Raw genomic sequence first — 25308 nt, 5'->3', positions numbered from 1 at the left:
AACGACGTAATCACTATACGCTTCGACATGTAACGGCTTGCCAAGTGGTGCGGTGCCTTATGTGGCACTGCCTTGTTAGAGATCTTTTATCTAAATTTTAAGTTCTTATGTTCAAAAGTTATTTATGCTCGAATTACTGGCTCCTACAAAATTTAAAAAACTGTGATATCCCTGATCAGGAAAATTTACCTAAAAATTATCAACAAAGTCTTAAAAAAAATCTAATTTTGTTGTATCTTTGTTTCAAGTCACTTCGCTATAAGTTTTTTTCGTATGTTATTTCATTAAGGATAGCTAGTAAAATCGATGCCAGCCTTTGACAGCGTTTCCAGGTTGTGAATAGGGCAAGATGAAGGAAAACTATTTCCTTCATCTTGCCCTATTCACTACTATTTAACTTGCCCTATTAACTATTTCATGTAATAAAGGACATTGTTGCAATACAGAAATAACAAATTTAACAGATTTATTGTAATTGAAATAATTAGCATTATTTATTATTTTTTCGGCGATAAATAATGGTGTAAATATCTTGTTCTGCTCTAAAAGTAGGCAATGGTAGCTAGAAGAGGTTAAACGGGGGCCTCGGATTGCTAAGTCTAACATTGAGTTCCCGAAAAAGCTTTTGCTAAAAAAAAAAAAAAAAAAAAAACTGCCTACAGATGGGTTTTGAAGGAAAATGTACAAACACGGTTTGTCTAGCGTTTTCACAGGAACTTTTCTGTACGCCGCTACTGATCTTGAAGTTAAAATATAAAAAACTGCATAGCTAATTAAACAATCAACTGAATTAATTACGAATAACATATCAATACATTTCACTAAAACGTGCTTTAGTAAATGGGGGTCATTTCTGTTTCGCTGCGACTGCCGGCCAAGCCATATAGTATATTTTAATATGGTTGTACTCTTTGTGTAGGTGTCATTAGCCGATCCTCAGTCGAGGCTGACGCCTAAATAAGTTCAGCGTATTCCATAGTTTCAGTCCTTAAACCTGTAGTAGATTTCTGAACGCTGTCTGGCTATTCTAAACAAAACCCGCCTGAAGTTGTAGGACGCATTACCTCGGTGTTGAAATCTTATTAGGTTTGTAGCCAGCTTACCGTTGACCTTGTGCGGTCTACCTGTGCTAACTTCATTGCACCTTGTTGTAAACGAGCCTCCCTTTAGAGCGACCTCCACAGAAACAGTTCTATATAATAATGATGATAGTAATAGTAATAACGTAATATTCGCTAGTAAGTACAAGCGAGTATTTTGGCAGAAACTGAACAATAGTGGGTTTTTGATTAGGATACCACCTGATCTTATAATAAAAGCGTGTTACGTGCGATCGGATAATCCGGAAACAACCCTTTGGATTGGACCTGCAGTTTAAGGTATAATGCTAACCGGTTAGGCTCATTCCTATATGTTTATGCAGGCCAGTTTGATCAGGAAAGTTAGACGTCACTCGATTAGCCTGGGGGTCGGCCGCTCGACGCGTGTAATCATCCGAAGTTGAATAAAGAGTTCGCGTAGCTTTTCTGAATTTCTTTTTTGCGAGAATTATCCTTCTATAAATCTAGCTATCATCAACTGGGGACCCGATATATTTTAACATATGCGAATATTATATTTATACATATATAATTGTTGTGACGTCAACGGGTAACCTAGCCAAAAAACGTCACCTTTTTAATTTTCCCAGAGACTCAATTGTGTTAAAAACCGTGAAGTCATTATCCTTTACAACTCAAGTTTTTTTCAAGACTTGGCTACCGCCATCCTCATTGAGTCTTAGCCCCACGCAGGCCTCGGTTAAGAATGTAAGTTTTTTAAGCAATTTAATTTCAAAGCCGAAAAATCTAACGTGGTCACTTAAAACGAGTTTATCGTTATATAACTTACCTTTAAAACTATTCAAGTATAATTATTTAGCTTAAAATGCGTATTAAAGAGAAAGGCAAACACTTCTGTGTATTTATTATCTCATTAACCAACGCAGAAATTTCTACATAATCCCATATTTCCTAAAAAGTCATCCGTCGCTTTTGTGACTTTCTAACAGTAATATAAATATAGGCGCTTCATGGTTCTATTGGAAGAACTGCTTTTCCAACTGAGCTCGACGACCCCACAAGTATTGAGTGAGGTTTTTCAGAGCACCTTATATATGAAACACAACATAAGAGTATAGTGGCTGCCTTGTCATTTAGAGGAAAATGAGTCGTTGAGGCAATTTTCCTTCTTATCGCCCAGTAGATTCCATTTACGTTGATGCCTAAAGGTAAATTTATTTCACTCAGGAAGTTTTTCTAATAACTACTGCACGGTGTGCTCACGTAGTCATTGACCGTTTCATGGCCAATTTCGAAAATACAGTAGCACAAGACCCTCTGAAATCCTACTTACACCTCGGAATGGTAAGAACGTCACACACGTAAATACGTAACTCTACAAACAAACCTGTCCTTCGACAGTAATAGTACGCCGCTTTTAAAGCCATTCTGGCATCATATATAGACATATATTGTTTGTCAAGAGGCTCGGTACTAACAAGGATAGCGTAAACAAGAATATCCATACCAGCAAATGTGCGACTGCACCTAAAGAGGGTGGCTGTTTAAAACGTGCGATAACGCAATACAGAAGCACCGTCAGCAAAATCGCGATAAGAATACGGTAACAGCGATAGGCCCAAGTGGTATGGCGTAAGAGTGAGTTGCGTAGGCAGTATACACGGCAGTACCACTTCGTGATGACCTTGTAACGCAACTTTTCGTGTATTATGGAACAGAGTGTTATAATATATCATAGCGTATGCACGATAATACGAGACGATTGGTCAACCGGGAAGCAAGCTGCTCACCTACCGGGGCTTCCGCTTTAACGTAGGGCGACTTCAAGAAGGCTTTAGGAGAAGCATAAATATATAAGCGCATTGGGGCGCATTGGGGTGTTACCAGCTATGATATGAAATGTGGAGTATGGCATGCGCGCGCACGTGTAGAGCTATGTTGTTGCTGTGCCTCGTCGCCGTGAATATGTGCAATACCCCAACTTGTTCTCTCTCATTTTTTCCTTGCGATTGCCCCTTCGACGCCCAGAGATAACGCTGAAAGCGCTGCATTGTACAATGTTCTCTCGCTTATTCAACGATCTATACTCCTTTCGTCTCGCAACAGTGTCATCCTTTTGGCTGAACGCACAAGAGGAAACAATTTTGCCTTCCTTTCTAGTTATTATTACTTAAGTTATCATAGAGTTCGACTACCGTCTGTCCGTACAGGTCAGACCTGCTTTCTGATTCTTGGGTGTTTCTTTCTTTGTTTATTCGATAATTTATTTCTTGGAATTACATAACGAGACCATGCTTGCAACGAGATGCATGTAGAGATTTACAACGACTACAATAATAGTGACAGTCAAAAACTTGACGATAGGGATATAGCAGCAGCAGGGAATCGATGACCTGCTGCCGATAAATTGAGATTAGCAGGACTCGTCCACGAAACACGCCTGACCAGCGAAAGGCAGATCTGTTGGCAGTATGCTAGTGATAATATAGTAATTGTGAACCGAACTGAGAAATTGTGAGTTTCCGATGCATGACTCATTCACTCGTAGTGCCAACTCAACGATGACACAGAGGTCCGCTTCCCTTTCTTCGAGGGCCCAGGCAGCAGAAAGGGTCGCGGCAGCAGAAGAACAACTGAATAGGTTTTATTTACAAGCATCGTAAACAACGAATGCTAAGTCTGTGACTTATATATGAATGGGATGGCTGGGTGGGTCTACCCATATCACCACCCTGAGCTTTGCTTGGCACAAAGAAGCATAAGGACATGAGCAACGAACCTCTTCTCAATCTGAGTAAAAGAGAAATGTCCGAGTGGTGGACCACAACACAACAGCTCCTAATTGTCAGGAAGAAATATGTCTGCCGCCTATATGAAATTATTTGACATTGTGACACAAAAATGGCGGGTAGCAGAACCAGGGGTAGCACGGTTGGTCACCACCCGAAAACCTGTCGAAATTAAGTCAATGCTATCACATAGCGTGTGTACCTTAGAAACCAACAAAATATGCGTACGCGGTCCTAACAAATACATTTATTACGCTTGCCTCTTCGAGGCAGCTTTCACTTTGCTAATAAGTATGTGATATAATAATAATGTGAGGAACTAGGCCGACTGAAGTGTATTATCAAAAAAAATTAATTCAGGAGGAAATATGAGTGGGTGAGGTTGATGTTAAATAGAACACGCCTACTATCGCCATCTATCAGTCACCCCCCAGAATACGTGTGTCCCTCATAGAACGTCTTTTTACTTCTCCTTTCCCTCTCCCCGCCTTTTTAGGAACTGTCGCATTTCTACGGTCTTTTTTTCGTTCTGTTTCAAAGCGAGCGCATTCGAGTAAGTCCACCACGACAGAGAAAAAGCACATAAAAATGAAAAAGAAAGTTCGCGCCTTCTACGACTAAGGCACGCTTTGCTTCCACCGGTTTTCTATACAATCAGAAATAAAATTTTTCCCTCAGTTTGTGTTCAGGTTCGTCTGGACACTAAGCGAATTTGAGGCCAGTTCACCCCCCCCCCCCACCCCACAGCTTAGACAGAATCCCGTTGCAGTTGTATTATATAATCTGAAAATAACTTGCCTATGCAAAGCAAGCCATATGTGGGGTCACCGCCACAAACTGCTGCTTTGCGAGGAACGGGGCGGGGTCGTGTTTTATAGCGCAGTGCACGAGGACTTTTGGAATGATTTGTTTGAAATGAAATTGTACATCTGGTACGATTCAGTAGCCCTTTACGATGCTGTTTCACGACACGGTCAAGCCCGAAGTTGCATTTCTAATGCCATGATGTAGCCATGTGAATCTTCACTGCACTTTCTATTATAACACGTTATAATATCTAGTAGGCTTTCTGAGATGACGCCGTTAATTCCGAATCTATCTATGGGAACCGAGGATGTTATGCTAAGGACAAACATTTTACCGGTGTCCAACCCCCCATATGCGCTGACGCATAAGAGAGTCGAGATGATCGTACTCCCAATACCGGTAAATACATTCATCGAACTAACAATATATAGGCCTTTCTCTATTCGTTTACATCTTCGCAATAGCTATTGCAGCAGATCGATTCATTCGGACCTCCTCATCCCTTCGTTGTTACGTTCCGAATCTATATATTTACTCTGTAGGTTAAACCTCATTTGAGACGAACTTTTCGCTGGGACTCGATCGTTCCGAGTCAAAATGGCATGGAAAATGAACACATATAGCCAAATGTACCAAGCTATAATTCTCTACATTGTTATTTCAACTGATATTTTCAAAGTAAAGCAAACCCTCGTAGTTTCTAAACGATGTCTAATACCTATACTCGTAAAAATCGTTGCACCGCTTTTATGCGCATGTCATGCACACAACATGTAAAAGCTTAAAACCCTTACACCGTCACTGAAATATGTTCCTCGAGTTTTTCTTTTTGTAAGCCACACTATATAGGACGGGGCATCAAAAGCGCCAGAGTTGATGATACGTAAGTTAAGAAATGTACGCCAAACGCTAGGAAAAGGAAGACACTTAACGATCCAACAGAATGAAGGATAAGACAGATTAAGAAGCTGTCGACTGCTCGCTAAACTATAACGAATGGAATTAGAAGCTATATCGAGCGTTATAATACGAAAATGTTCTTAGGTAATACTTCCATTACAGCAGTCGTCGTAATACGGGATTATTTTGTCCACTTCACAGCTATCGCAAACTGCTGAAGTTAGTTTACAAAAATAACAGTTGTCCTTTTTGTCTGTTAAGTCTTGACCGCAACTTGCCAAAGCAGACACCGTCCTAAGTGAATCGTTTGTACTATCTGTGCATTTTCCATTATTTTACTAGCACACAGCTCAGATAGATAGATAGATAGATAGATAGAGGCACAGTATGTTACACAAACCTATAGTAAACAGTGACATTGAAATTCTGTATACTGCCCTGGGATGGTGGACGCCAGTTGTCTCGATTCCCCATCTTTCCTTATACCAGCTTCATGCCGTCTTGATTATCCTCAACTTCGTATCTAGTCTACCTCGGCCCATCCCATTCCTTATTTCTTCTGCCCCCGATAGCAAAATGCACCTCTTTCTCTTTACCTGAAATGAAGTGCAGTTATTACTCGACCGATTATTCCAAAGCTTCGCCGTTCTCTCTTATGGATACCTTTACTTTTATTGTTACTAGTACCACTACTCTTCTTCCTTATTTTCCCTGATTTTGGATTATTATATTTGCTACCAAGGGACACTACCGGACTAGAGTAGAAGGCAACCAATCGATTCCTGCTTTACCGTATCCCACTGCTACCCTGCGCCTTAGCCCCTGTATGCAACGCTATTGAGCCTCCTCCTACCCCTACGTTATTGCTCTCCTTTTCTCTGTTGTATCGTCATGGAGTGTTTACTAGCGTACTGAGAGTGTTGGTCGGCGACTAACACACTTCCACAAGACCGAGGCCTCGTTCGACTACCGTGGCCGCTCGGTCTTCAGCTTCTGGTTCGCCGCCCCCAGCACGCGTTTCTTTGCAGCAACTACGACGATCCAATAAAACAGGCACAGATCATCGTCGTCATCGGCATCAAGAAGAAGCGCTGGTTAGCCACACTGGCTACTAAGAAGCGAGTGCCAAGTGCCGGCGGAAAGGCGCAGGGATGGAGTTAACAGAGTCAGTGGCTCGGCCGAGTCAAATCGATTCAGTCCGCATATCAAGTGAACGCTTCTAGCGTTAGCTTACCTCGATAGTCGCTAGCGAAATAGTCCCTAGTCGTCTTAGTGTCAAGAGATTTTTATCTTGCGTTAATATCGCTTTCTGTGTCTTGTTCTCTCTTTGGCTACGTAACCGACTGATCGTTGCAGCCTGGCGCTTGCCTCTGATCCCCTTTCCTCTTATTTCCTAGTATTCCCACCGCTGCTGCGGATCTTCACATCCGAAACCCTCCAACAGCAGCGTCCCATATGGTTCCACGACAATTCTCGCTGCAAACCGACGAGGTCCGGGCGTACGGATCCGCAGCTGCGGCGCGGGATCTGTTCGGACCAGCTCTGATCCGGTTCTTAGTTCTTCGTTTTTCGTTGGTTGTTCGAAGTCGCTCTTGCCGATTTTTTTTTCGCTGAGTAATCGATCCGCCGAAACGATTGCAAGCGGCTCCCGTCACTACTGCGGCTGCCGTAGATTGTTGGCGCATGGCGGTATTTTTTGTGGCTAAGAAGACTCGTCTCGCTCGTGCCTGGTCTCTCCTGGTGGTTTTTCTCGTCGGGCCTAATGGGACGGGGCGAGATCAGTGGCAGCAGCGCTAGCGACTGAAGAGCTGTCTCAGTAGCCATTTATCTTGATTTCTTCCCCATATCCAGTCCCTGATTTCCCTCGCCACTGCGCGGCGGCGGAAACGGTTTCGATAGGGGCGGTAGTGCTGGTAGTAGCGACTACAGTGGCTTTCGAAGAATAGCTTACGCCCTTTCTTATTTGCCTTTTCTAGCAGACGAAAACTAGTAAAGGTACATGAACGTAGCCACACGCACGCTGATCTCCCACTCAACGCAAGAAAAGGAATAAGCCATTACGAAGGTCAGGTAGAAAGCGAAATAGAGAAAACTGATACAAAAGTTGAAGATGAAGGTACAGAAACGGAGAAAGCAGCAGCTGAAAAAAAAACGAGTTCTAAAAGAGTTTCATTAGACCTGATTAATGCTTACTGTATTATGTGTGGAACGGAAAAATTACAAGGGACAGCTAAATCAGTGGAGAGATAAAACGGCCCACACAGCTGATCTAACCATAGAATAAAAATAGCAATAATATGAACATTCGTTCAGGTCTTTACTCGTAGGCAATGTTCAACTAGAATCTTCGGCTGTAACTCGGTATACGCCCCAGTGCCTACATTCTACATTTGCCATTGACATAACCTTAAGGTCGTGTGCGTCATACTTAATCTGCCTAACTCTTATAATAATCGCTTGCAAATGAACGGGATATCATAACTACACCTTGAAACAGCTACCCATTTCGTTGTAGCTGAGAACTTATCTCATAAGAATCGGTATCGACAATTCCGACATATCGACTCTAGTGGTCATAAAACGAACCTCTTATTACCTAAAGCATGGCCAGTGAATATTAAAGTTGCATTATAGATGCGTTGGCTTGACCAACGAAGTCGATGCGCCGTGTATCAGATCGTTCCAGAGGCAGGGGATTCGAAAGGTCCACATGGGGTAACAGGCCCATCAGTCTCTATTTGGTCCCGTCACCACTGCACACATTGTATGATACGTCGTCGGTAATAAGGAGGGGCCGATTACAAAATACCTCGTCTGTCCACTCCGACGAGGCCGAAAGTCTGCTCCGCGGATATTTATGAACAGACAGCTTAGTGGGTCTAAGCGAGACCACCAAACTCATTTAATCGTTACCTCTCGCCATAATGAGGTGCCGCTAGTCTATTTCATAATGTTAGCGAAGTGAATAATGAAGAAAGAGCGAAGTTTTTGATTTTGAACAATCATTATATATCAAGCTCCTTGTTGATGAATTTTTTTCGTGCGCTTTCAGAAATTCACGATTGTACGCTAGAAAAGTGGACTGAGCTTCGTATCAAACATGCATACGAAGCCGCCTTATTCGGAAAGTTAGCCAATTTAGCCGGAAATTTAGAAGAAAAAAGTTAGCCAAAGTTGCGCTTTGAACAAACTAAAAATAGTAAAATCCCTCTAAAGATAGGGAATTGTTTGATGGAAACGAGTCCAGCTAGCGAGACAGATTAGAAAAACTAGATGGATAGTTGCTCGGCAGAGATTGACCGATCTTGGTGCAATGTCCTAGCACGAGATAGTTCGTAATTAACATGAGGAGAGCCATTAGTAGGTTTCATTCCATTAGACTTGGTAGTCTGTTCGATGATCGCTAGTTACGTTGGACGGTGGTGTTAATTTGCCAGTCCCGTCTTTCATAAGAGGTTGCATTACACAAGGGAACAAACACGACAACGTATCAGATAGACAAGTTACTTGTTTTAATATCAATACTTTCCAATGATGATCTGACTACTGTGAAAGAGTAAGGCGTATCGACTGAATGATCGATCAGTTTGCATTATTTGTCTCCGGCTTAGAGCTGTAAGTATAATTTAAATGGATGAAACAGAGGCCATCAACTGACCATTCTTAGTTGGGCTGATATAGGCATATGTGGAGCTTCTCGTCAGAGCTATATTTATTTATAAAAAGACATCTCCTTTGCTTTGAGCTTTCTAAATATTACCCGAGTATCCATTCATAGGGTGAAACTTCACTTATATAGAATTTACCTAGGGAAAAGTGTAGCAAACCGTAGCTGAGCAATAGCGCCAGACTATAGACAATAAATGTTAACCAAAATGCAGAACCTTAGACAATCAGCCGGATCGACCAAGTGACATGACTATATTATGCATGGCTCGATGATAGGTGGCTAAAACTAGATAGGAACGACTGGATATAAACACAATATTGGTATTATACGCGACCCACGTCAACGTACGGTTGTTTCTACCGTTAGTCATGAAAGCTTTAGCCAATAGTAAGTCTAGCAAATCTATTAAGGTGTACTTAAATAAAGAAAATAAGTGTTGTAATTATATATTAGAATGAATACAAAATACCAATTTTGCATATCATACACGTGTAGTAAGGAACTATAATTTGTGTAGATAATTCAATCGTGCCTAAAATCATTGTCGCTAGATATTATAAATATATATAAATATAAATATGGCTAAAATGCTGAAGGCAAACCTATTATGATCAACTAGCTCAAATTGCCACATGAACAACACCCGGCTGAACCCGAGCAAACCCATCAGGGTCGGAAAGCGAGCCTGTTTTTTCGCCCATGAGAGCAGGGCCTCGCTCACATACCTATACCTTGCCTTATACCTTTGCCCAAAAATTTCTTCCGACTTTCTGCTCGTTCGAATCAACAAATTACATCTTAAATGGAAACGTTCTAAAGAAAACAGTAAGTAGCTCTACGGGTTCCTCTCTAATAATATATCTTGTACTTCAACAATGACAGACAGACAGCCAATAATAATTCTTTCGCTTCTCATACGTTTCGCACTAAACAGCGATGGTGTAAAAAAACATTAAGCTCTTTAGGTATATTCTATATCGGAAGAGCGTATATATATATATATATATATATATATATATGCATGCTCTACATATACAAATGACTCAGTCAAACGTATTTCAGGAAGACGGCAGGAGCACGACAATCGTGTCACCTTTCTGCCTTTCAACCGTGTCGCCCTTGTCTTGTCTGCTTATCGGCCCAAGCGGGTGATAGATACCTTAAAAGACGCGTCTATTTTGTCTCAGTAGTCGTATCTTCTGTGGTACCGGTTCAGGGAGTTGCTCCTGGCTGCTGCCAGCGGCCTCGCCGAGGCCGCCAGAGGAAGTAAGATATCGCTTTCATGTCCAATGCGACATCGATAGCCCCGACATACATACTACATGTAGCCTGGACAGTTTTGCGTATAAATACAACACAAACACCCCCCCCCCCCCCCCCCACATCCCGGCCCGCATTTTCCTGCACACACTTACATTAGCTTCCTCTATTGTGGATCTTCAATACCAGGCTCTGCTACTTGATGTAATGCGGCGAAAGACCGTGTACACTGCACATCGCTGCTACTTGCTGGCTGGTCGGTAAGACGCTTGATCGTATGGATTCGCATTCGTTCACGTATGTATCGAGCGCGCGCGTGGTATCACTGCACTGCTGATACCGATGTGACATCGAAGGTATTGTAGAATTCCTATACGAATAGAGTGAACTGAGCTGGTGGCTGGACAACAAATCGCTTCGGTATCGGCCACATCACTGCCACTGCCATGACACATTCGATCGCCGTCCGAGAAGTTGCCTGAGTCATCCGAACCTCTTTCCTTCTTTCTTGTTCTCTCGTTGCTCCTCCTTTTTTCGAGTCGTCTTCTCGCTATTGATGCGGCCGCCATCTGATTCCTGAGTGCTGCCCTGAATGGCTGCAGAATACCGACTTACTGCTAGCTCGCCCTTAGTCGTCCTTCGGCCCGGCAGCTCTTTTGCCTGCTCTCTTTATTTTTTCCCACTATCTCTTCCTCAAAAGAAGGATCCCTGCCGGTTCAATAAGTCGGCGCAGTCAGTTGGCTGCAAATTGGCGTTGGCACCATTGACTCATCCGTAAGATTGAGCGCTCTCTCCCTTCAATTCCGCTCGCCGGCGTATAGCTCGTTCCTTCATTTCCTTGCTCTTTGTCGATATTTTCCTTTTCCTCCCTCTTTCGGATGGGTGTGAATTGGGCTCACGTGCAACAACCGTACATCAGGCCTTTAAACAAACGCGTCCTATCTTTTAGATTATGTACAATGGATGCCTAGATTGGTCCTCAGCAAAGATATCTATCCACGGATTTTTAACATGGACGTAGCCTATCTGTTTACCTGATGGCTTCCCGGTCGATTTGCCGAATAGAAAACAAGATTTTTTGTTACAATATGTAATCACGATTGGTCTCTAATCTATTTAGAAGATTAGACTTGCAGTACTGGAACACAGTAGACCTATTCTATGGGTAGGTCCGCCAAGCGTTTGGTTTTTTCAAGAGAACACAAATTGTTAGGCACCGCTACGCCGCTCGAGAGCTCTTTATGTAAGCAGATCATTCAATCAGGATCAAACTGAAGTCAGAGAATTGTATGCGTCGTAGTGATGCGTCCTATGTAATAGGTACAGTCATATGCGCCTAGAGTCGGCGAATTTAGGCCTTGTCGTTTATGCACATGCATTTAGAACTCGCGTAAGAACTTGTTATGTGAATTAACGAAAAACAAATCTGAGAAACTCAACCGTACAATCTGAGTGAAAGGCATCACCACAAACTAATGGAGTCCGTGTTCGAAAGAGGCCGAGGGTCGTGGATTCAAATCCTGCTAGCACTATTGCACAAACTCTAAGGAAAAAAATGGTCGTTTAGTCTAAAACGTAAAAAAACATTAATCTCATACTTCAAATTGACGCGAATTTATAATGGCACAACATTTCCCAGCGCCCAATGCGCTTGTATAAAACCGTTCACTCGGGTGTCGACATTCGGGCTTTCAGCAGGTGAGTCGTAACATACCGAGGAAATTCGGAAAATCTAAGAGCATGGATTTCACGTGGAAACTACAACGTTGGCAGAAATAAACCTTATACCCGGCGAAGGTTTCATTTGTAAAAAATCGTGAGTCGTCGTCCCAAAAAACTCCGGGAAGAAAAAGTCGGAAATCGAAAATGGGTGTAGTGAAAGGCCCTCTGCAGGAGTGAACAAGGAAGCGCTGAAAGTTGCGGTAGAAGCTGACTAATCTCCAAGGGCAGTCGTGTTAGAACTCAGATTTGTAGCATACTTGCTCATTTCGGTCAAACTAGAAGGCTAAAAAATCGTACAAATGTGTGCCGCGTGATTTGAGCGGAGATCAAAAATACAGGCGTATATATATGTCCCAGCGCCTTTGTGCTTTCACGTTACACGGATAATCCATTGGTTCTGTGAATTGCGGTTTGAAATGAAAGCTTGATCTTCTGCGATTGTCGCAGACGATTACGTTCGTGGGCGGATGCAACCGAAGAAGCGCGCGTCACCCAAGAATAAACGGAAAGCTGCAAAAGCTTATGGCCTCGCAACTTCGCATTAGAAGGCCAAGGTTAGCGAATATGACCATATCCGTTTCCAAATGTGCCGCCTCTGCTGGAAATATGGCCATCGATATATACTTTAAATGGAGATGTTATTCCAATAAACAAACCTATAGAAGATCTTGCTATCACTGTAACATCCACTTTCGATTTCGTCTCACAAACAATCTACCCTGCCGATGGCTATTACTTTTGATTATTTAATTTTTTTTAAAAATGTTCTCTGTTAATTTTTTAAACGTCGAATTTTGCCAAAATGATTTATCAATTTAAAAGGAACAAAATAGATTCAATTTGTAGGTTTTCGGTGTGTAGTCTGAAAATATCAAAATGATTAAGCAGTTATAAAATTGCCCCCGTCGTGACAAGGCATTCACGCATACAGTGTACAATTGTATCAGAAAAGTCTGATCTTAGGTATTCCAGTGTGGGTCCAAATAATTTCAGCGGAAAAGGAAATGGTACGTTTATATGAAGAACGTGTAAAACAGCACCGGAACGATGCTGAATTCATTTATTTTAATGGAATTGAATTGAATTCGTATACTCCGATCATCCGACCTCCGACAAACTGAGGCTACCCCTACTTGATAATCCTTTAAGAGAACGGACAACTCGAGGACAGCTTGTTCTTAAAAAAGACGTTGAATTTATTTATTCACTGCTGACATTTTTCCATATGTTTTATATCTATATTCGTGTTGGCCAACGGTGCATTGCATGTGTGACTGTGTATATACAAGTGGCCTTGTAGTTACTTGAAAATAGGTCGATATTCATACAAATGTTGTCCTCTTCTCTTCTATACGGCTGTGTTATTGGAGCCTGCATTGAAATCAAATTCAGTTCCCAAACGCAATAGGAAATCTAATTCAAATGAATGCCCAATCACAGTAGTAGCAGTCATGGGCGGGGCGAGGATAAGCATCGGGATCACTTTTCCTTATCATGACAGCAGTATGCCCTCACTCCCTCTTTCGTCGATCAATTTTCCCTCGTTGGCTTTCACTAGCCACATTTCAACGCATCAAAACTGGGTCATTTCAATATACGACGACCCTCGGTCAATTAGTTCGCCGTAGCGCATTGACGCCACCGAGAAAGTCAGATTGAGACGATGATGACGACGACGACGACGACGGCGTTTGAACACGGAACGGAACTCGTACAATGTCCATAATCCGTCCCATGTATTAAGGCTAATACCGCTCCAAACATGGCCCTACTCCCTCTTTCCTTCCGACCTCAATAAAAACAACAGAAACAGCAGTTGAGTTTGCGTTCGCGCACTCGTCGATCCGTCCTTGAGAACGAGTGGGCAGCCAGTCAGAGGCGAATATAGCCACCCGGGGCTGCGACGGCACGACTCTATTGCATCTAACGTCAATGGTGTGTTTGACATGCGCGGATCAAAAAAAGAAAGGGCAAGCCGTTCCTTGGAGGATGACGATGGAATTTCATTAAACGATTCCATTAAGCTAATGGTCGTCGTCATGCTGGCAGCGACAGTTCTGATGTGACGTCTGCACATTGTTTTGTGGGGGTACAATAAGTGTGCATGTGTAACATGTCTGTGTGCGCGTCTGGGTTCGGCAAAATAAATGCGAGATAGTATGTATTGCTTCTCTTTCGTTTGTGAATGGACCGGTGGAGACAGTGATAGGATTACTGGAGATGTGGCGAAACGAGACAAAAATATTTAATATATCACGCTTAGGGCCTTTCTAATGCACACAAGGTAATTTACCAAAGAGAATCGCTCTAAGTTGGATTAAGTTTCAAACACACGATGGGCTGTAAATAGGCGAATGATCGGAAATCATAGCACAAGGCCAGCTAGCAAGTCAGGACAAAACAGAGTCAGTGAAAGGCAGCATTGACTCAAGCAAAATACTTTCCAATTTCGAATTACGTATAGATATATAGATATCTATAATATTGTTGTTGACGAACATTTGTGTGTTTGAGGGACGGAGGTGCCTCTTCACTCTTTGGAGCCATCTAATTTTGACTGAAGTGCGCCGCACAGGGGGTCTGTGCATTCATGTGAATATTATCCACACTTGTTCCCTTGTTTTGTTAGGTTCAAGTGGTAAGTCTATGAGGCGTACCGCGGGACACACGTTGTGGCCCAGATAGAATACCATGCATGCGTGCATAACGGATTGCCTTTGACCCTTGGAAAGGCCATCAACTGAGTAAATCAGTTAATAGACAAGGCCAAGCAAAGAAAAATTACGGCTTAAGGGAAAATGTCTTCGAACCAGCAAGCAGGCTTTCGTATAGTATGGACTCTTTTGCCTCTTCTAGACATTAATTCCCAATGACATAATCGGTGGTTGAGTGCACCACTTTAGAAATGATTGTAGTTATTATACGCTCTAAAATATTGAGTGGACACATACCTTTCTATTTGTTTTCAGGAGATAATGTATGTACAATTATGTTAACAAAAATTTGGGCTTTATAATATATTTCTGGTCAATATTTTCTAGTTCGTTAAGCCATGAGTCTGTTTCGTTCAGAATTTAGCCCGGGCGAGTCGAATAACATCAGGACTTCAATCTAAATACTGAATTTTGAGAGTTCATGAAGAATCCTAAGGTATTAAAGAAGAAATTGAATGCTGCTTATGAGTTACATGCTATGGTGACCACGCTGATAGTGGTGATGACCTGCAAGTTGACGATTAATTCTAGCTATACTGGCAGTACGCCCGCTGATCGCAGCCAGCTGGGGTGCCGTTGTCGAGCTATCAGCATTACTTACGCGAAGTGGGCCCAGGTAGGCGCCAATATTCTTTTGGCTTTCCAGCGCTTGACCAGCGAACCTCCAATGAAATGCTCTGAGCCCCCCTTCCCCCTCTCTCTACATATATTTGTATACATATTCCTCTCTCTCCCTCTCTCTCTCGTCAAACGCATTGATTCGAGTAACTAGTAGTGTAAAATCTATGGGTCGGGTGAGCCTGTACCTTCTGTGACCAGTGAGTCCAAGACATGTGGTTCTCAACTGGCTACCTACTGGAAGCAGCTTCGGGAGTTAGTATAACCTGGACGACAAATGACCGAGTTTTTGATCGCCCCGGACCAAAGAATGCTGCGAACTACTTTAATTAGACTTCGATTTTCGCTCCGTACCGTCAGAAAGCCGTAACACCACAACGATTACTTTTGTGCAGCTGATTGACGAAGTGTACTAGTCTATTCCTTCAAAGCTTATTTGTCATCAATACGAATTCGTCCTACCGAATACTGACGGGTATCGGAAGGGGCAGTGTCGCATCTTTGAACGTCTGGCCCTTTGGGTCGCAGTGTTAACCTCGTACGATCAACCTGTTCTTCATATGTATAGTTTCAATGGAATTTACAGTTTGTTACATCAATGTGATATACTGTACAAGTGTACGTGTTCTTACTTTTCTTCAAAAGCCAGTGTGTATCGAATAGTTCAAATGACTATACGTTTTCTTTTAGACGGCCAAAGCTCTCTGAAAGGAGCCTTCTAAATAGCCTGTGGCAGACAACTCAATTTGATCCCGCTTTCGCGATAAGAAATTACATCAAAGCAATTTAGGCCTAAGCTATTGTAGCTAGAGCTCCTAATAGAAGGGCTAGAGGTTGAAGTTCTGTTTTTATTTCTGTGCTAAAATCTGATTTTCGGAGTACCATTAATAATTTCATGTGAAATAAGGACACGCTACGAAGTTATATGTTATTTAGTGATGTCTCTGATTCATCAGCTTTCGATGCCGTTGAGTATTACTTTAATGCATGACATTTGTAAATTATCAATTGAACAGGCTATTTTTATAGAATAGAAATCTTAAATAGAAAGAACATTTTTATAGAAATTCAACGGCTACGTTCTGCTTCGCGCGATGCAAGGCGCAGTCTGTTGCATAGTTCAGCAGATCCGCTAGCCCGACATTCATCATACATGTGACCACAACACTATAGGTCTTCCTCGTAGCTTTTATACCTAAATCGTGTACGGTATGCGCTAACTTACTTTTGTTCACAAGTTCAGTAAGTACGAACCCGGAGTTCAACTATTTGCCAAAGAAAATAGCGTAAATTTAAAAAAGAAAAATTCTATTTTACTTAGTTCTTTGTATCTCGTTAATCACAAGCATGGTACTTGTCTGTCTATGATAGATAGACTGATTCCAAGCAAGATTAATACTACTTAACTGAACGAAGCTCTTTTATGGTGCGTTAATAAATAAAAACGCATCCATTTGTTTGTTTGTTGCATTGCTTGAAACTGCTTACAGCGAGACTTCAAGGAACTCAGGCGTAACTCGTTGCTATTTGTTGATGCTGCGTCGATCCCCTTTACCTCTCTCCGTATGTGGCTGCGTTTAAAACCGCTCCCCATATTCAATCCGTCCCTCACTTGAGGAACTAGCAATCAACTGCCTCAACTGAGCTAGTGCTCTGTGCTAGTTCCATTCTGGCTTCTGTCTTCATTCCCGGTTCATCTTGACCTATTCATATGTGTCTGTAATATATGTAGATAATGAGGGCCTACGAATGCAACTCGTCGTCTCTCTCTCTCTTTACTATTGCAGTGATAAATCCGATCAGACCACTGGCTCCGAGCATGAAACGAAGCATGTTTATGCCCAGATTTGATTCTAGAGCTGCAAACTAGTCGCTGGACACTGGGGCATGTCCGGTTGGCTTTTTTTATATTTGTAGTTCGTTATGACCGCTAATTTATCGGAAATTGATGATGGAACTTGAGAACAGACCAATCTGTAAGCTATGCCGAGTATGCAGGCTGACTGTTCTGAACTTCAAACGTCGAGGTCAGACACGTAGAAAATGTCTATATTTACATATATTGTTGAAAAGAGCAAATCTATTAGAAAATTTGGTCTTATTGGTTTATGTCTTGTAATGCGTATCGTATCAACTTTGTGAGGACATAGGTCCTCTTCGAGCCCATTCCTTAGAAGTACAGTAACGTTAATGCGACCGCTTTCACCACAGTGAGTGCCTTCAATTAAGCTGAATCGTATTATGATACATGGCACCTTCCCAACCGGATTCGAAGTCCGGAACGTTTCCTTTAGACAAGATCAGTTCTTGTCTTACTGTGTTCTTATTGTGAATCCTTATTTGCAAGAAGCTACAATGAAAGACCTTGCATATACAGGTTAAACAGCTAAGTTATTAATATGGGTAGTCAAGAAGTTTACGCCATTTTAAGCTACTGTTGTAAAATGTTGACTTATCGATATAGACCTGGCAGCGGGCATCATAGGATCCTGTATTACTCTAGAATGTCAGTAAGTATTTCTCAATTATCCATTTAAAAATAAGAATACATACATAGATTAAATTTAAAAAACAAAGTTATCCATGCGTTGTACTTTCATAGCTCGTGATGTAATATATACACGAATTAACTATGGATGAACACGCAGGCTTCGTGTCTTGAGCTATTTGTTTCGGCCGCTAAAAGACATCTCTCAGTTTTTTTTCAACACTTATTTCAAATTCAAAGAATCAATGCGAAATATGAACAAATAATCTGGGCAATCTACTAGTCCTCTTAAAAACACTGCTTTTTTTTTTTTTTTTTAAAATTTCGCTCCTGTGTTTTTTTGTAAAGAAATAACCGTTGATTTTTTATCTATTGCGACGCGAGCAAGAAATAGATGTAAAGGAAATATTACATAGTCAACAAAGAATAATATTCACTACGTGCCAGTCATCATCAATGGCTCTGGATATTCACGTCACTGAAAATATTTAACGTTCTAGCTAGCTGAATGACACTTGCGAAGAACTTACGGGCAATGCGATACAAGACTGCGAAGTGCTCCCACGCGGTAATAGCTTCTGGTTTATGAACTGCTGCACCAGTTCCCTTCTTCTGTGTCAACACGATGTTGACACGCTACAGCAACAACTGATCTGGCGACGGGAAGAGACGCAGATTCCAAGATGCAGTAGATCAGAAGGGATCTCATCGCGTCCGGCTAAAGTCTGCCGGCGTAAGGCCGAGCAAGCTAAAAGGGTGAGAGCGAGGCGACTGGGTTCGACTGTGTTACCTGTGTGATGGTGCTGCTGTTGCTGGCCTGTCGTCCCGTCTAACCTTTCAAGGCTGTCTTTGACCAAGCCCCAAGTACAATCCCGACCTTTCCTAGCCTGCATCCCCGTGTCCTCTGAAAATCTTTCGCCTCCTCTCGCCAGCAACCATCCCGACTCACTCCGAAAGACCACACCGACAATCTCGACGGTTTTCCTACTTTTCGTCTGAACGAGACAGATCCATTAGTGAACCAACCATTCAGATATCTCAGACTACCACGGCACTGCCTGTTCCGCTGCGGTTGCCCCGTCTATTAAAATAGGTAAGCTCTGCCGCCGACACCATCGCTGAGTGCGATTTAGAAAAAGAGTGTTTCGCACCGGATCTAGCCCTGGAATTGACATAAATTTATGCTTTTTTTACCCCCGTTTCCTTCCTGGCCCCACCATCGTATGGCCTTAAGCTGAATAGGTTTCAGCTATGATAATGGCAGTCGCCTCAATTCAAACTTGCATCAAGTGTGGTTAATTACTATTAATTTACGTCAACAAGTTCTATAATCATCATAGTAACTTCAATTCGTTATTACGAATCATGTCGTCAAATGGCATCAATGTATGTGAGGCTTAGGGACTATTTTCTATGAACGTAGTAGTACTCGCTAACTCCATTCAGTGACCCTACAATTTTATTGTGGGGTCTATTCTAAGTAATCTTATTGATTCTGAGATAGTTGGCAGTCCTGAATCGTTGTCGCAGGCTGCGTTGCTGACAGACGACTTCATACCAAAAAGCAAATAAAGTCACGATTTATTTAAGCATAATTTTTCTTTGTACTAAGCAAGCTGTGCACTTACAGACTACTCGAAGATAGGTGTCTATTCAGGACCTCGTGGATTAGTCAGATAGAAGAAAACCAACAACGGACCGAACCATTATCACGTAAACAAATGCGGTCAAGAAATTTGCGACACCTTCAGGGAGGTGCGGCGCAGCTGATCTGGATTGGAACTATGTTTAAAGGCTCGTTTTCAATCCCCTGGATGATGGGATTTTTGTAAATAATAAACGATGGATACTGCTATACGATGGATATATATATATATATATATATATGTTCACAATTGAAATTACTTTCTGCATGAAGTGTCACAGGAAATAACAAACGGTCCAAAAACGTCTTCACGTATGTCGCCAGACCACCAAAAAGTAATGACCTAAGCAAAAAAAAAGCTAGTTGTCCGGTTTGTATAATGAAACAACTCTTACGGGTGCTTCTAATGAAGGCACAAGTCGTCTAAAATTCGATGTACATTTGGGGAGGCACTTGGACAAATCTAGATCTAAGATTAAAGGAGGGGTCGTAACGATTTATATACGTTTCGAAGTACTATTTTGTTAGTTCGGGCTTCTGTGCTAAGCTCTGTTAGTATGATCAAGGGCAAAAATGAAGATTCGATGACGTTGCAATTAGTCAATGAGATAATTAAACATACCGTTAATGTTACCACAAGCGCCAAAAGAATTCACAGTTGACGGGGAAGATGATCAACGGGCGATCGTATTTAGTCATTCATGTATGTTATGTCTTCATAGTGATAGTAAAACCAAGCTGGTGAACAGGGCTAGGAAGGCTACAGCTTTATGAAGTGTCTATGTACTAAAAGTTGAAAATTTTTAAACATCTTTGCTAATCGCTAGTACTTTGGTTACGTATAGGCGAGTGTGCGAATGAAAATCACAGACAATATCGATAGTTATGGGCCGATAGGATTTCCCGCAAGTATAATTGATCGTCGAAGCTATTTGGACGTAACTAGGGGCTATTGTTTTGGTTTCCGAAGTCCAATGTTGCTGTGTCTAATTTTAGGGGGCATACGTTATCCGAAGGTCAACTTAATTCCTCTAGTACAGTTGCTCCAGGTACGGTCTTAGGCCTTCTATCAGACGGCTGGCTTCTAGCACGAGACAAAGTATGTCTCTGCTCGGGCCCAGACTCAGACCGCAATGTATCTCTGATTAGCAGACAAATACGTTACCCACTAAGCTATCACGGGAACTAATGTTAGTAGTTTATAGGGGTATTTCTTGATATGCGACGAGAAACGGATCAGGGATTTTCTCCTATTGAAACCCTGCGCGCCTTCGATCAGAGGACCGCTGGCACCCGCCGCCTCCAGTAGCCAGACGATCCCATATTCATTTAGAGCCGTGTGCCCAGGTCGAATGTTCCATCGCAACCAACATAGTTGATTTGCTTGACTGGCTCTTTTATGCAGCGTTAACGCACATAGGGAGGTAGTAAGCTCTATCTATGAAACAGTCGTAGATTACGGCATTTTTTGAAGGACACTATTATTGAAGGGTATTGAAGTCAATGTGTATTAGAAGTTTTAGCTTGTACCTAACAGCTATTGTTAGGACTGACGTTATCACATGCTAGGATTTTTCCTGAAAGCAAGGTCGATTAAGTGGCTGTCCTGGTTCGTAGCTTGCGTTAGATCGAGTATACATAATGTGCGAAAGAAAGTGTTTATAAAGTAATCACCTAACTTCTAATTCGACTCTTGAAGTTCCTACAAACAGTGCCATTTCTCATTTAATTTGCACTAACTATTTATGCAAAACAGTTTTCGCCGTACACGATAGGCCTGATCGCTTTTCCGAACATAGGACTTCAACCCGTGATTACTAAGCTAAGAACGATTGTGTTAAGATTGTGAAACCTTTACAGAAGGTGCTATTTATGATTTCTGCGCTGCAATCGACATTGAAGGTGCTTACGCCAAGGGCCAAAGCTGGGTTCAAAGAGCTAGGAAGAACTCATAGCAGCTGAGTTTACTTGTAAAGATCTTAGTTCCGGATAAGTAACTAGACAGACACATTAGTACTTTGAACGCGTGAGCGTTTTATCTGCCTATAATGTACATATTCCAGCAACGTTATTCGGCGAAGCTCTATTGAGTTAGCTTCTTAGCCAGCGGCAAGCCTGCGGTCTTCAGCTGACTGTTTCTGCCACGGCGCAGCTGTTATTTACGTCATACTGCTTTTATACGCCGCTTTATATGTGTACGGGTATATCTGTTTTCTGTCATTTTCCTGTGCCGTACGTGCTTACATTCTCTGTTCTTGGTGACGATTACTGTTCCGCAGTTGCGATCGGCTTTGATCCTGACCTCAACTCTTATGCGTGCATAAGTGTTTCCGATGTACAGCAGCTCACATTGGTCGTCGTCGCAGCATGAGCTGTATACTGGTACACCCACTGCTCGAGCGTCACTATCGTCACACACGGAAAATTCCATAGGTGCCCGGTGAAGATATTAGCAAGACGGCCGTATGCAGCATTAAGTCCGTGGTATGCCACCGCGGCCATACGCAGATAGTTCTAGTACCTCTGCTGTCAGTGTCGCACGAAGCAACGCCTTCACGATGCGATGCTATGCTGGCTGTCCTACGACATGTTTTCTGTTGAGGCTAAGCTAGGCAGGACAAGCTGGCAAGAAAGAACCTCGCTTACCATTCTCTGCCGGTGAAAGCTGGCCTCTCACGCATCGCGCCGCGCGGGTAGATAGCGCGTTGGCAAAAGCTGGTTCTATCTATGGAACGAGTCACTGCTGTTTCGGGCGCGAGCAGCAGAGTCTCTGATCTGGGCGACTAGAAGGCATGGTTGCCGCCATTGCTGCTGCTGCTGCTGCTCTTTATTCGCATAGGATCGGTCGCTTGGTCGGTTGAGTGGGTCGAGCGGATCGCTTCCTTCGGAATGTTCGAGTCTGCTGGCGGTGAAAAGGTGAACGGGACCCGCCTGAAGCGGCTTGCTTGATTCTTCGTGTCCGAAAAGAATTGAAAGCAACGGAATTTCAGGACCAAGAAGAAAGAGATGAAGAAGTAAACCGGCAGGTAAACCGAAACGGACACGAGTCGACAATTCGGCAAGGTACGCGGGATGAAAAAATGCCAGAAGAATAATTATGAAAATGACGGCAAACGTGAAGGAAATAGCTGGCTGGGTGCTCTCGTGGTCCTTTGCAATAGGACTTCTCAGCCATGGCTGCTGCTTCCGCTATCCCATTGCCGAAGTCGTCGCGTGGTCGGCGGTGGAAGTGAAGCACTCTGGCAGCCGTTCTCATTTTAAACTTCGCCTTCTCTTGGCCGTAATCCTAAAGCAAGTGTGAGCGCTACAGAGCCATGATCCGCGTGCGGTACTATGAAAGCTAGCGGCGAGATGGGCATGGTCAAAGAAAGTCTTGACTTTTAAATTTAAATTTATACCACATTGCACTAGGTAAAAGACGTCGCGGAAGCGGCGACGGCTCTTCCGCCGGCGGTCATGGTCGTAGCAAATGTGAAAAGAAGACTCGAATAACGGCTTGTAGTACAAGTATTTTTGCTCCAGTTCCAGTACCTCATTTAGGCCGCACTCTACCTAGCATAAGGTGTGGTGATGCTGCAGCAATGCAACAGAGCTGCCCTTAAAAAAAAGGAGGAGAACAACTAACGGAACTTGGATGAATTGGGGAAAAGAGACAAAACAGAAAAGGAAAAGGTTTCTTACACTACGGAGGCGCAGAGGTATTCGAAACGAGCTCAATTCGATATTTTTTTTTTGCTCTTCCTGTCCTGCGCTCGTTCCGACGATAGAAAAGTAGCCGGATGTTGTGGAAAAGCTGTGGAAATTCCAAGCAGGGGTCGACAATATTGCAATTGTGTCAGGTCAAGAGCGTGAAAAGTGCAGAATGAGCCAAGCCTGCCCCTGCTTTGAAGTAATGAATTTGTTTTTGTTATTATTAGGAAACACATAAAGTGAAGTAAAACGTTGCGTAACATTATATTATAATATTTCAACAACTAAACGCAAAGGAGGTGACGAGAGAGCGTTGCGTAGCGATTCAATGCAGTGAGAAAGGACATGGGACTGCTCAGTATAGACATGTATGTAAATGTGCCACTTGGAAAAAAAGCATGCTTCTTTTAGAGTTGGGTAGAGAGACCAGGGAAATGGTTTGAACGTTTATCTGCCTTCTTGTTTAGAAATTAGCCTAGAGTTTAACTAAAAAGTTTGCGAATTACGCCTATGTGATACCCGGAATATTTCAATTCATGTCAAAAAATTGAGTACTTATCTTCATCCGAATTTGTCATATTGACAATTACTATCATGACTTCTAATTTCACAGAAATTTCACAGAAAAAACATAGAAATATGTCTAATTGTCGTTAGTGGTTCTTCGGTAGATACATTTGAACACTGCTCCATTCATTCTGCAGACTATGATCGTTGCCAAAATTTCTCTGGCGTTTGTACACTATAACGCATGTTCATTTGAACGAAAATAGGTATAAGCTCATCCGACCTGCCTAGAAACATGTTTCTTATCAGTACTGCGCTGCTATTCATTGCATGTTATCTACTATTAAATAACGGTACAACAATAATATAATATTAGATATGTATTCCTTTAATGTATCTATTTTTCTGATGAAGAATAGCACATGATTGTACAAACGTGCCAATCGTGTGCAAACATGTGCAAAGTGTTGTTGTGCTGTTACATCAATAGTATGGGTCATTATAAAATACAGAACAGGATATACTTACGCAGATGCTGTGCATCGTCTTACACTTCTGGTTGGCCTGAAGGAGCAGTGGAAAAACGGGTCAACCTTCTTTTTTTTGTTGCCCTTTATGCTTCTCCGATCCTACTCAACGTTACGCACCGCACTACGCAACGTTCCACGTACTGCACGATTTGCTCGAGGTTTATGCTGCTGCTGCTGTTTCGCGGCTGTTAGAGGAACACTCTTAGCAGGATCAGAGGCAGTACCACAAGCGATAGCTTTTCCCTCTTGCACGCACCCTCCTCCCCATGCCCTGCTTTCCCTTAGCCTTTCCGTCCTATCCCATTTATTTTATCCTTGGTAAAAGCAAGAAGAGACGATTGTTTCGTTTCAAGCATCTACTCACGGCTGCAACAACTTTCTCTGCTCGTTCACTTACAGCGGTTGATACTTGTTTCTGCCTAGTCTCTGACGGCATTGCCTTCAATTTGTACAACGTGACCGTCACCAACATTAACCCGCGCACCGCCTACTGCCACTGCTGCTTTTTCGGGCCTTCGATAGCTATGCCGTGGCCCTTGCATGTTCTGCCTACCAGAGCATCATCGCTACCAACCGAAAAGTATAAATGTGTAGTAAAATAGAGCTAGCACGACCCGCTTGACGCAGCCCAGTTTAAAGGGCACACTTCAAAGGCGCGTGATAAAATAGGGAGGGACGAAAAAAAACCTTAGTCCTTGGTCACATTGTCCTAACACTACCAATACTAGGCAAGGGAAGTGCACACGAACTATACTTACTTATATACGAACTTATAGCCATGCATGAAAATTTGTGCGTACGGAACATAAAACCCTGTGTGTGTTCGTGCGTGGTAGACGAACTACGGAGAGGCTATGTCGACAGGGTACAAGACAAAAGGAGGAATTACATTCGGTGGTAAACTCAG

At 42.6% G+C, this 25308-nt stretch overlaps 1 protein-coding gene across 3 annotated transcripts in view; it reads right to left on the bottom strand.

Moving 5' to 3' along the window:
• LOC147755848 (uncharacterized) overlaps positions 1–24549 on the bottom strand; it is a 53666-nt gene extending 29117 nt beyond the window's left edge. For all 3 annotated transcript variants that reach the window (XM_086986569.1, XM_086986570.1, XM_086986571.1), the window contains exons 1-2: positions 24400–24549; positions 5958–6153 (exon numbers count right to left, since the gene is read on the bottom strand). In XM_086986569.1, coding sequence (XP_086842695.1) covers positions 5958–6031 — 74 coding nt within the window. In that variant the 5' untranslated portion in view covers positions 6032–6153; positions 24400–24549. The remainder of the gene's footprint in view (positions 1–5957; positions 6154–24399) is intronic.
• Positions 24550–25308: the final 759 nt, after the last annotated feature.

The sequence above is a fragment of the Varroa destructor genome, unplaced genomic scaffold (assembly GCF_002443255.2).
Source record: "Varroa destructor unplaced genomic scaffold, Vdes_3.0 BEIS01000004.1, whole genome shotgun sequence".
Lineage (NCBI taxonomy): Eukaryota > Metazoa > Arthropoda > Arachnida > Mesostigmata > Varroidae > Varroa > Varroa destructor.
The sequence above is the reverse complement of the archived record's forward strand: the minus strand, read 5'-3'. Positions and strand labels throughout refer to the sequence as shown.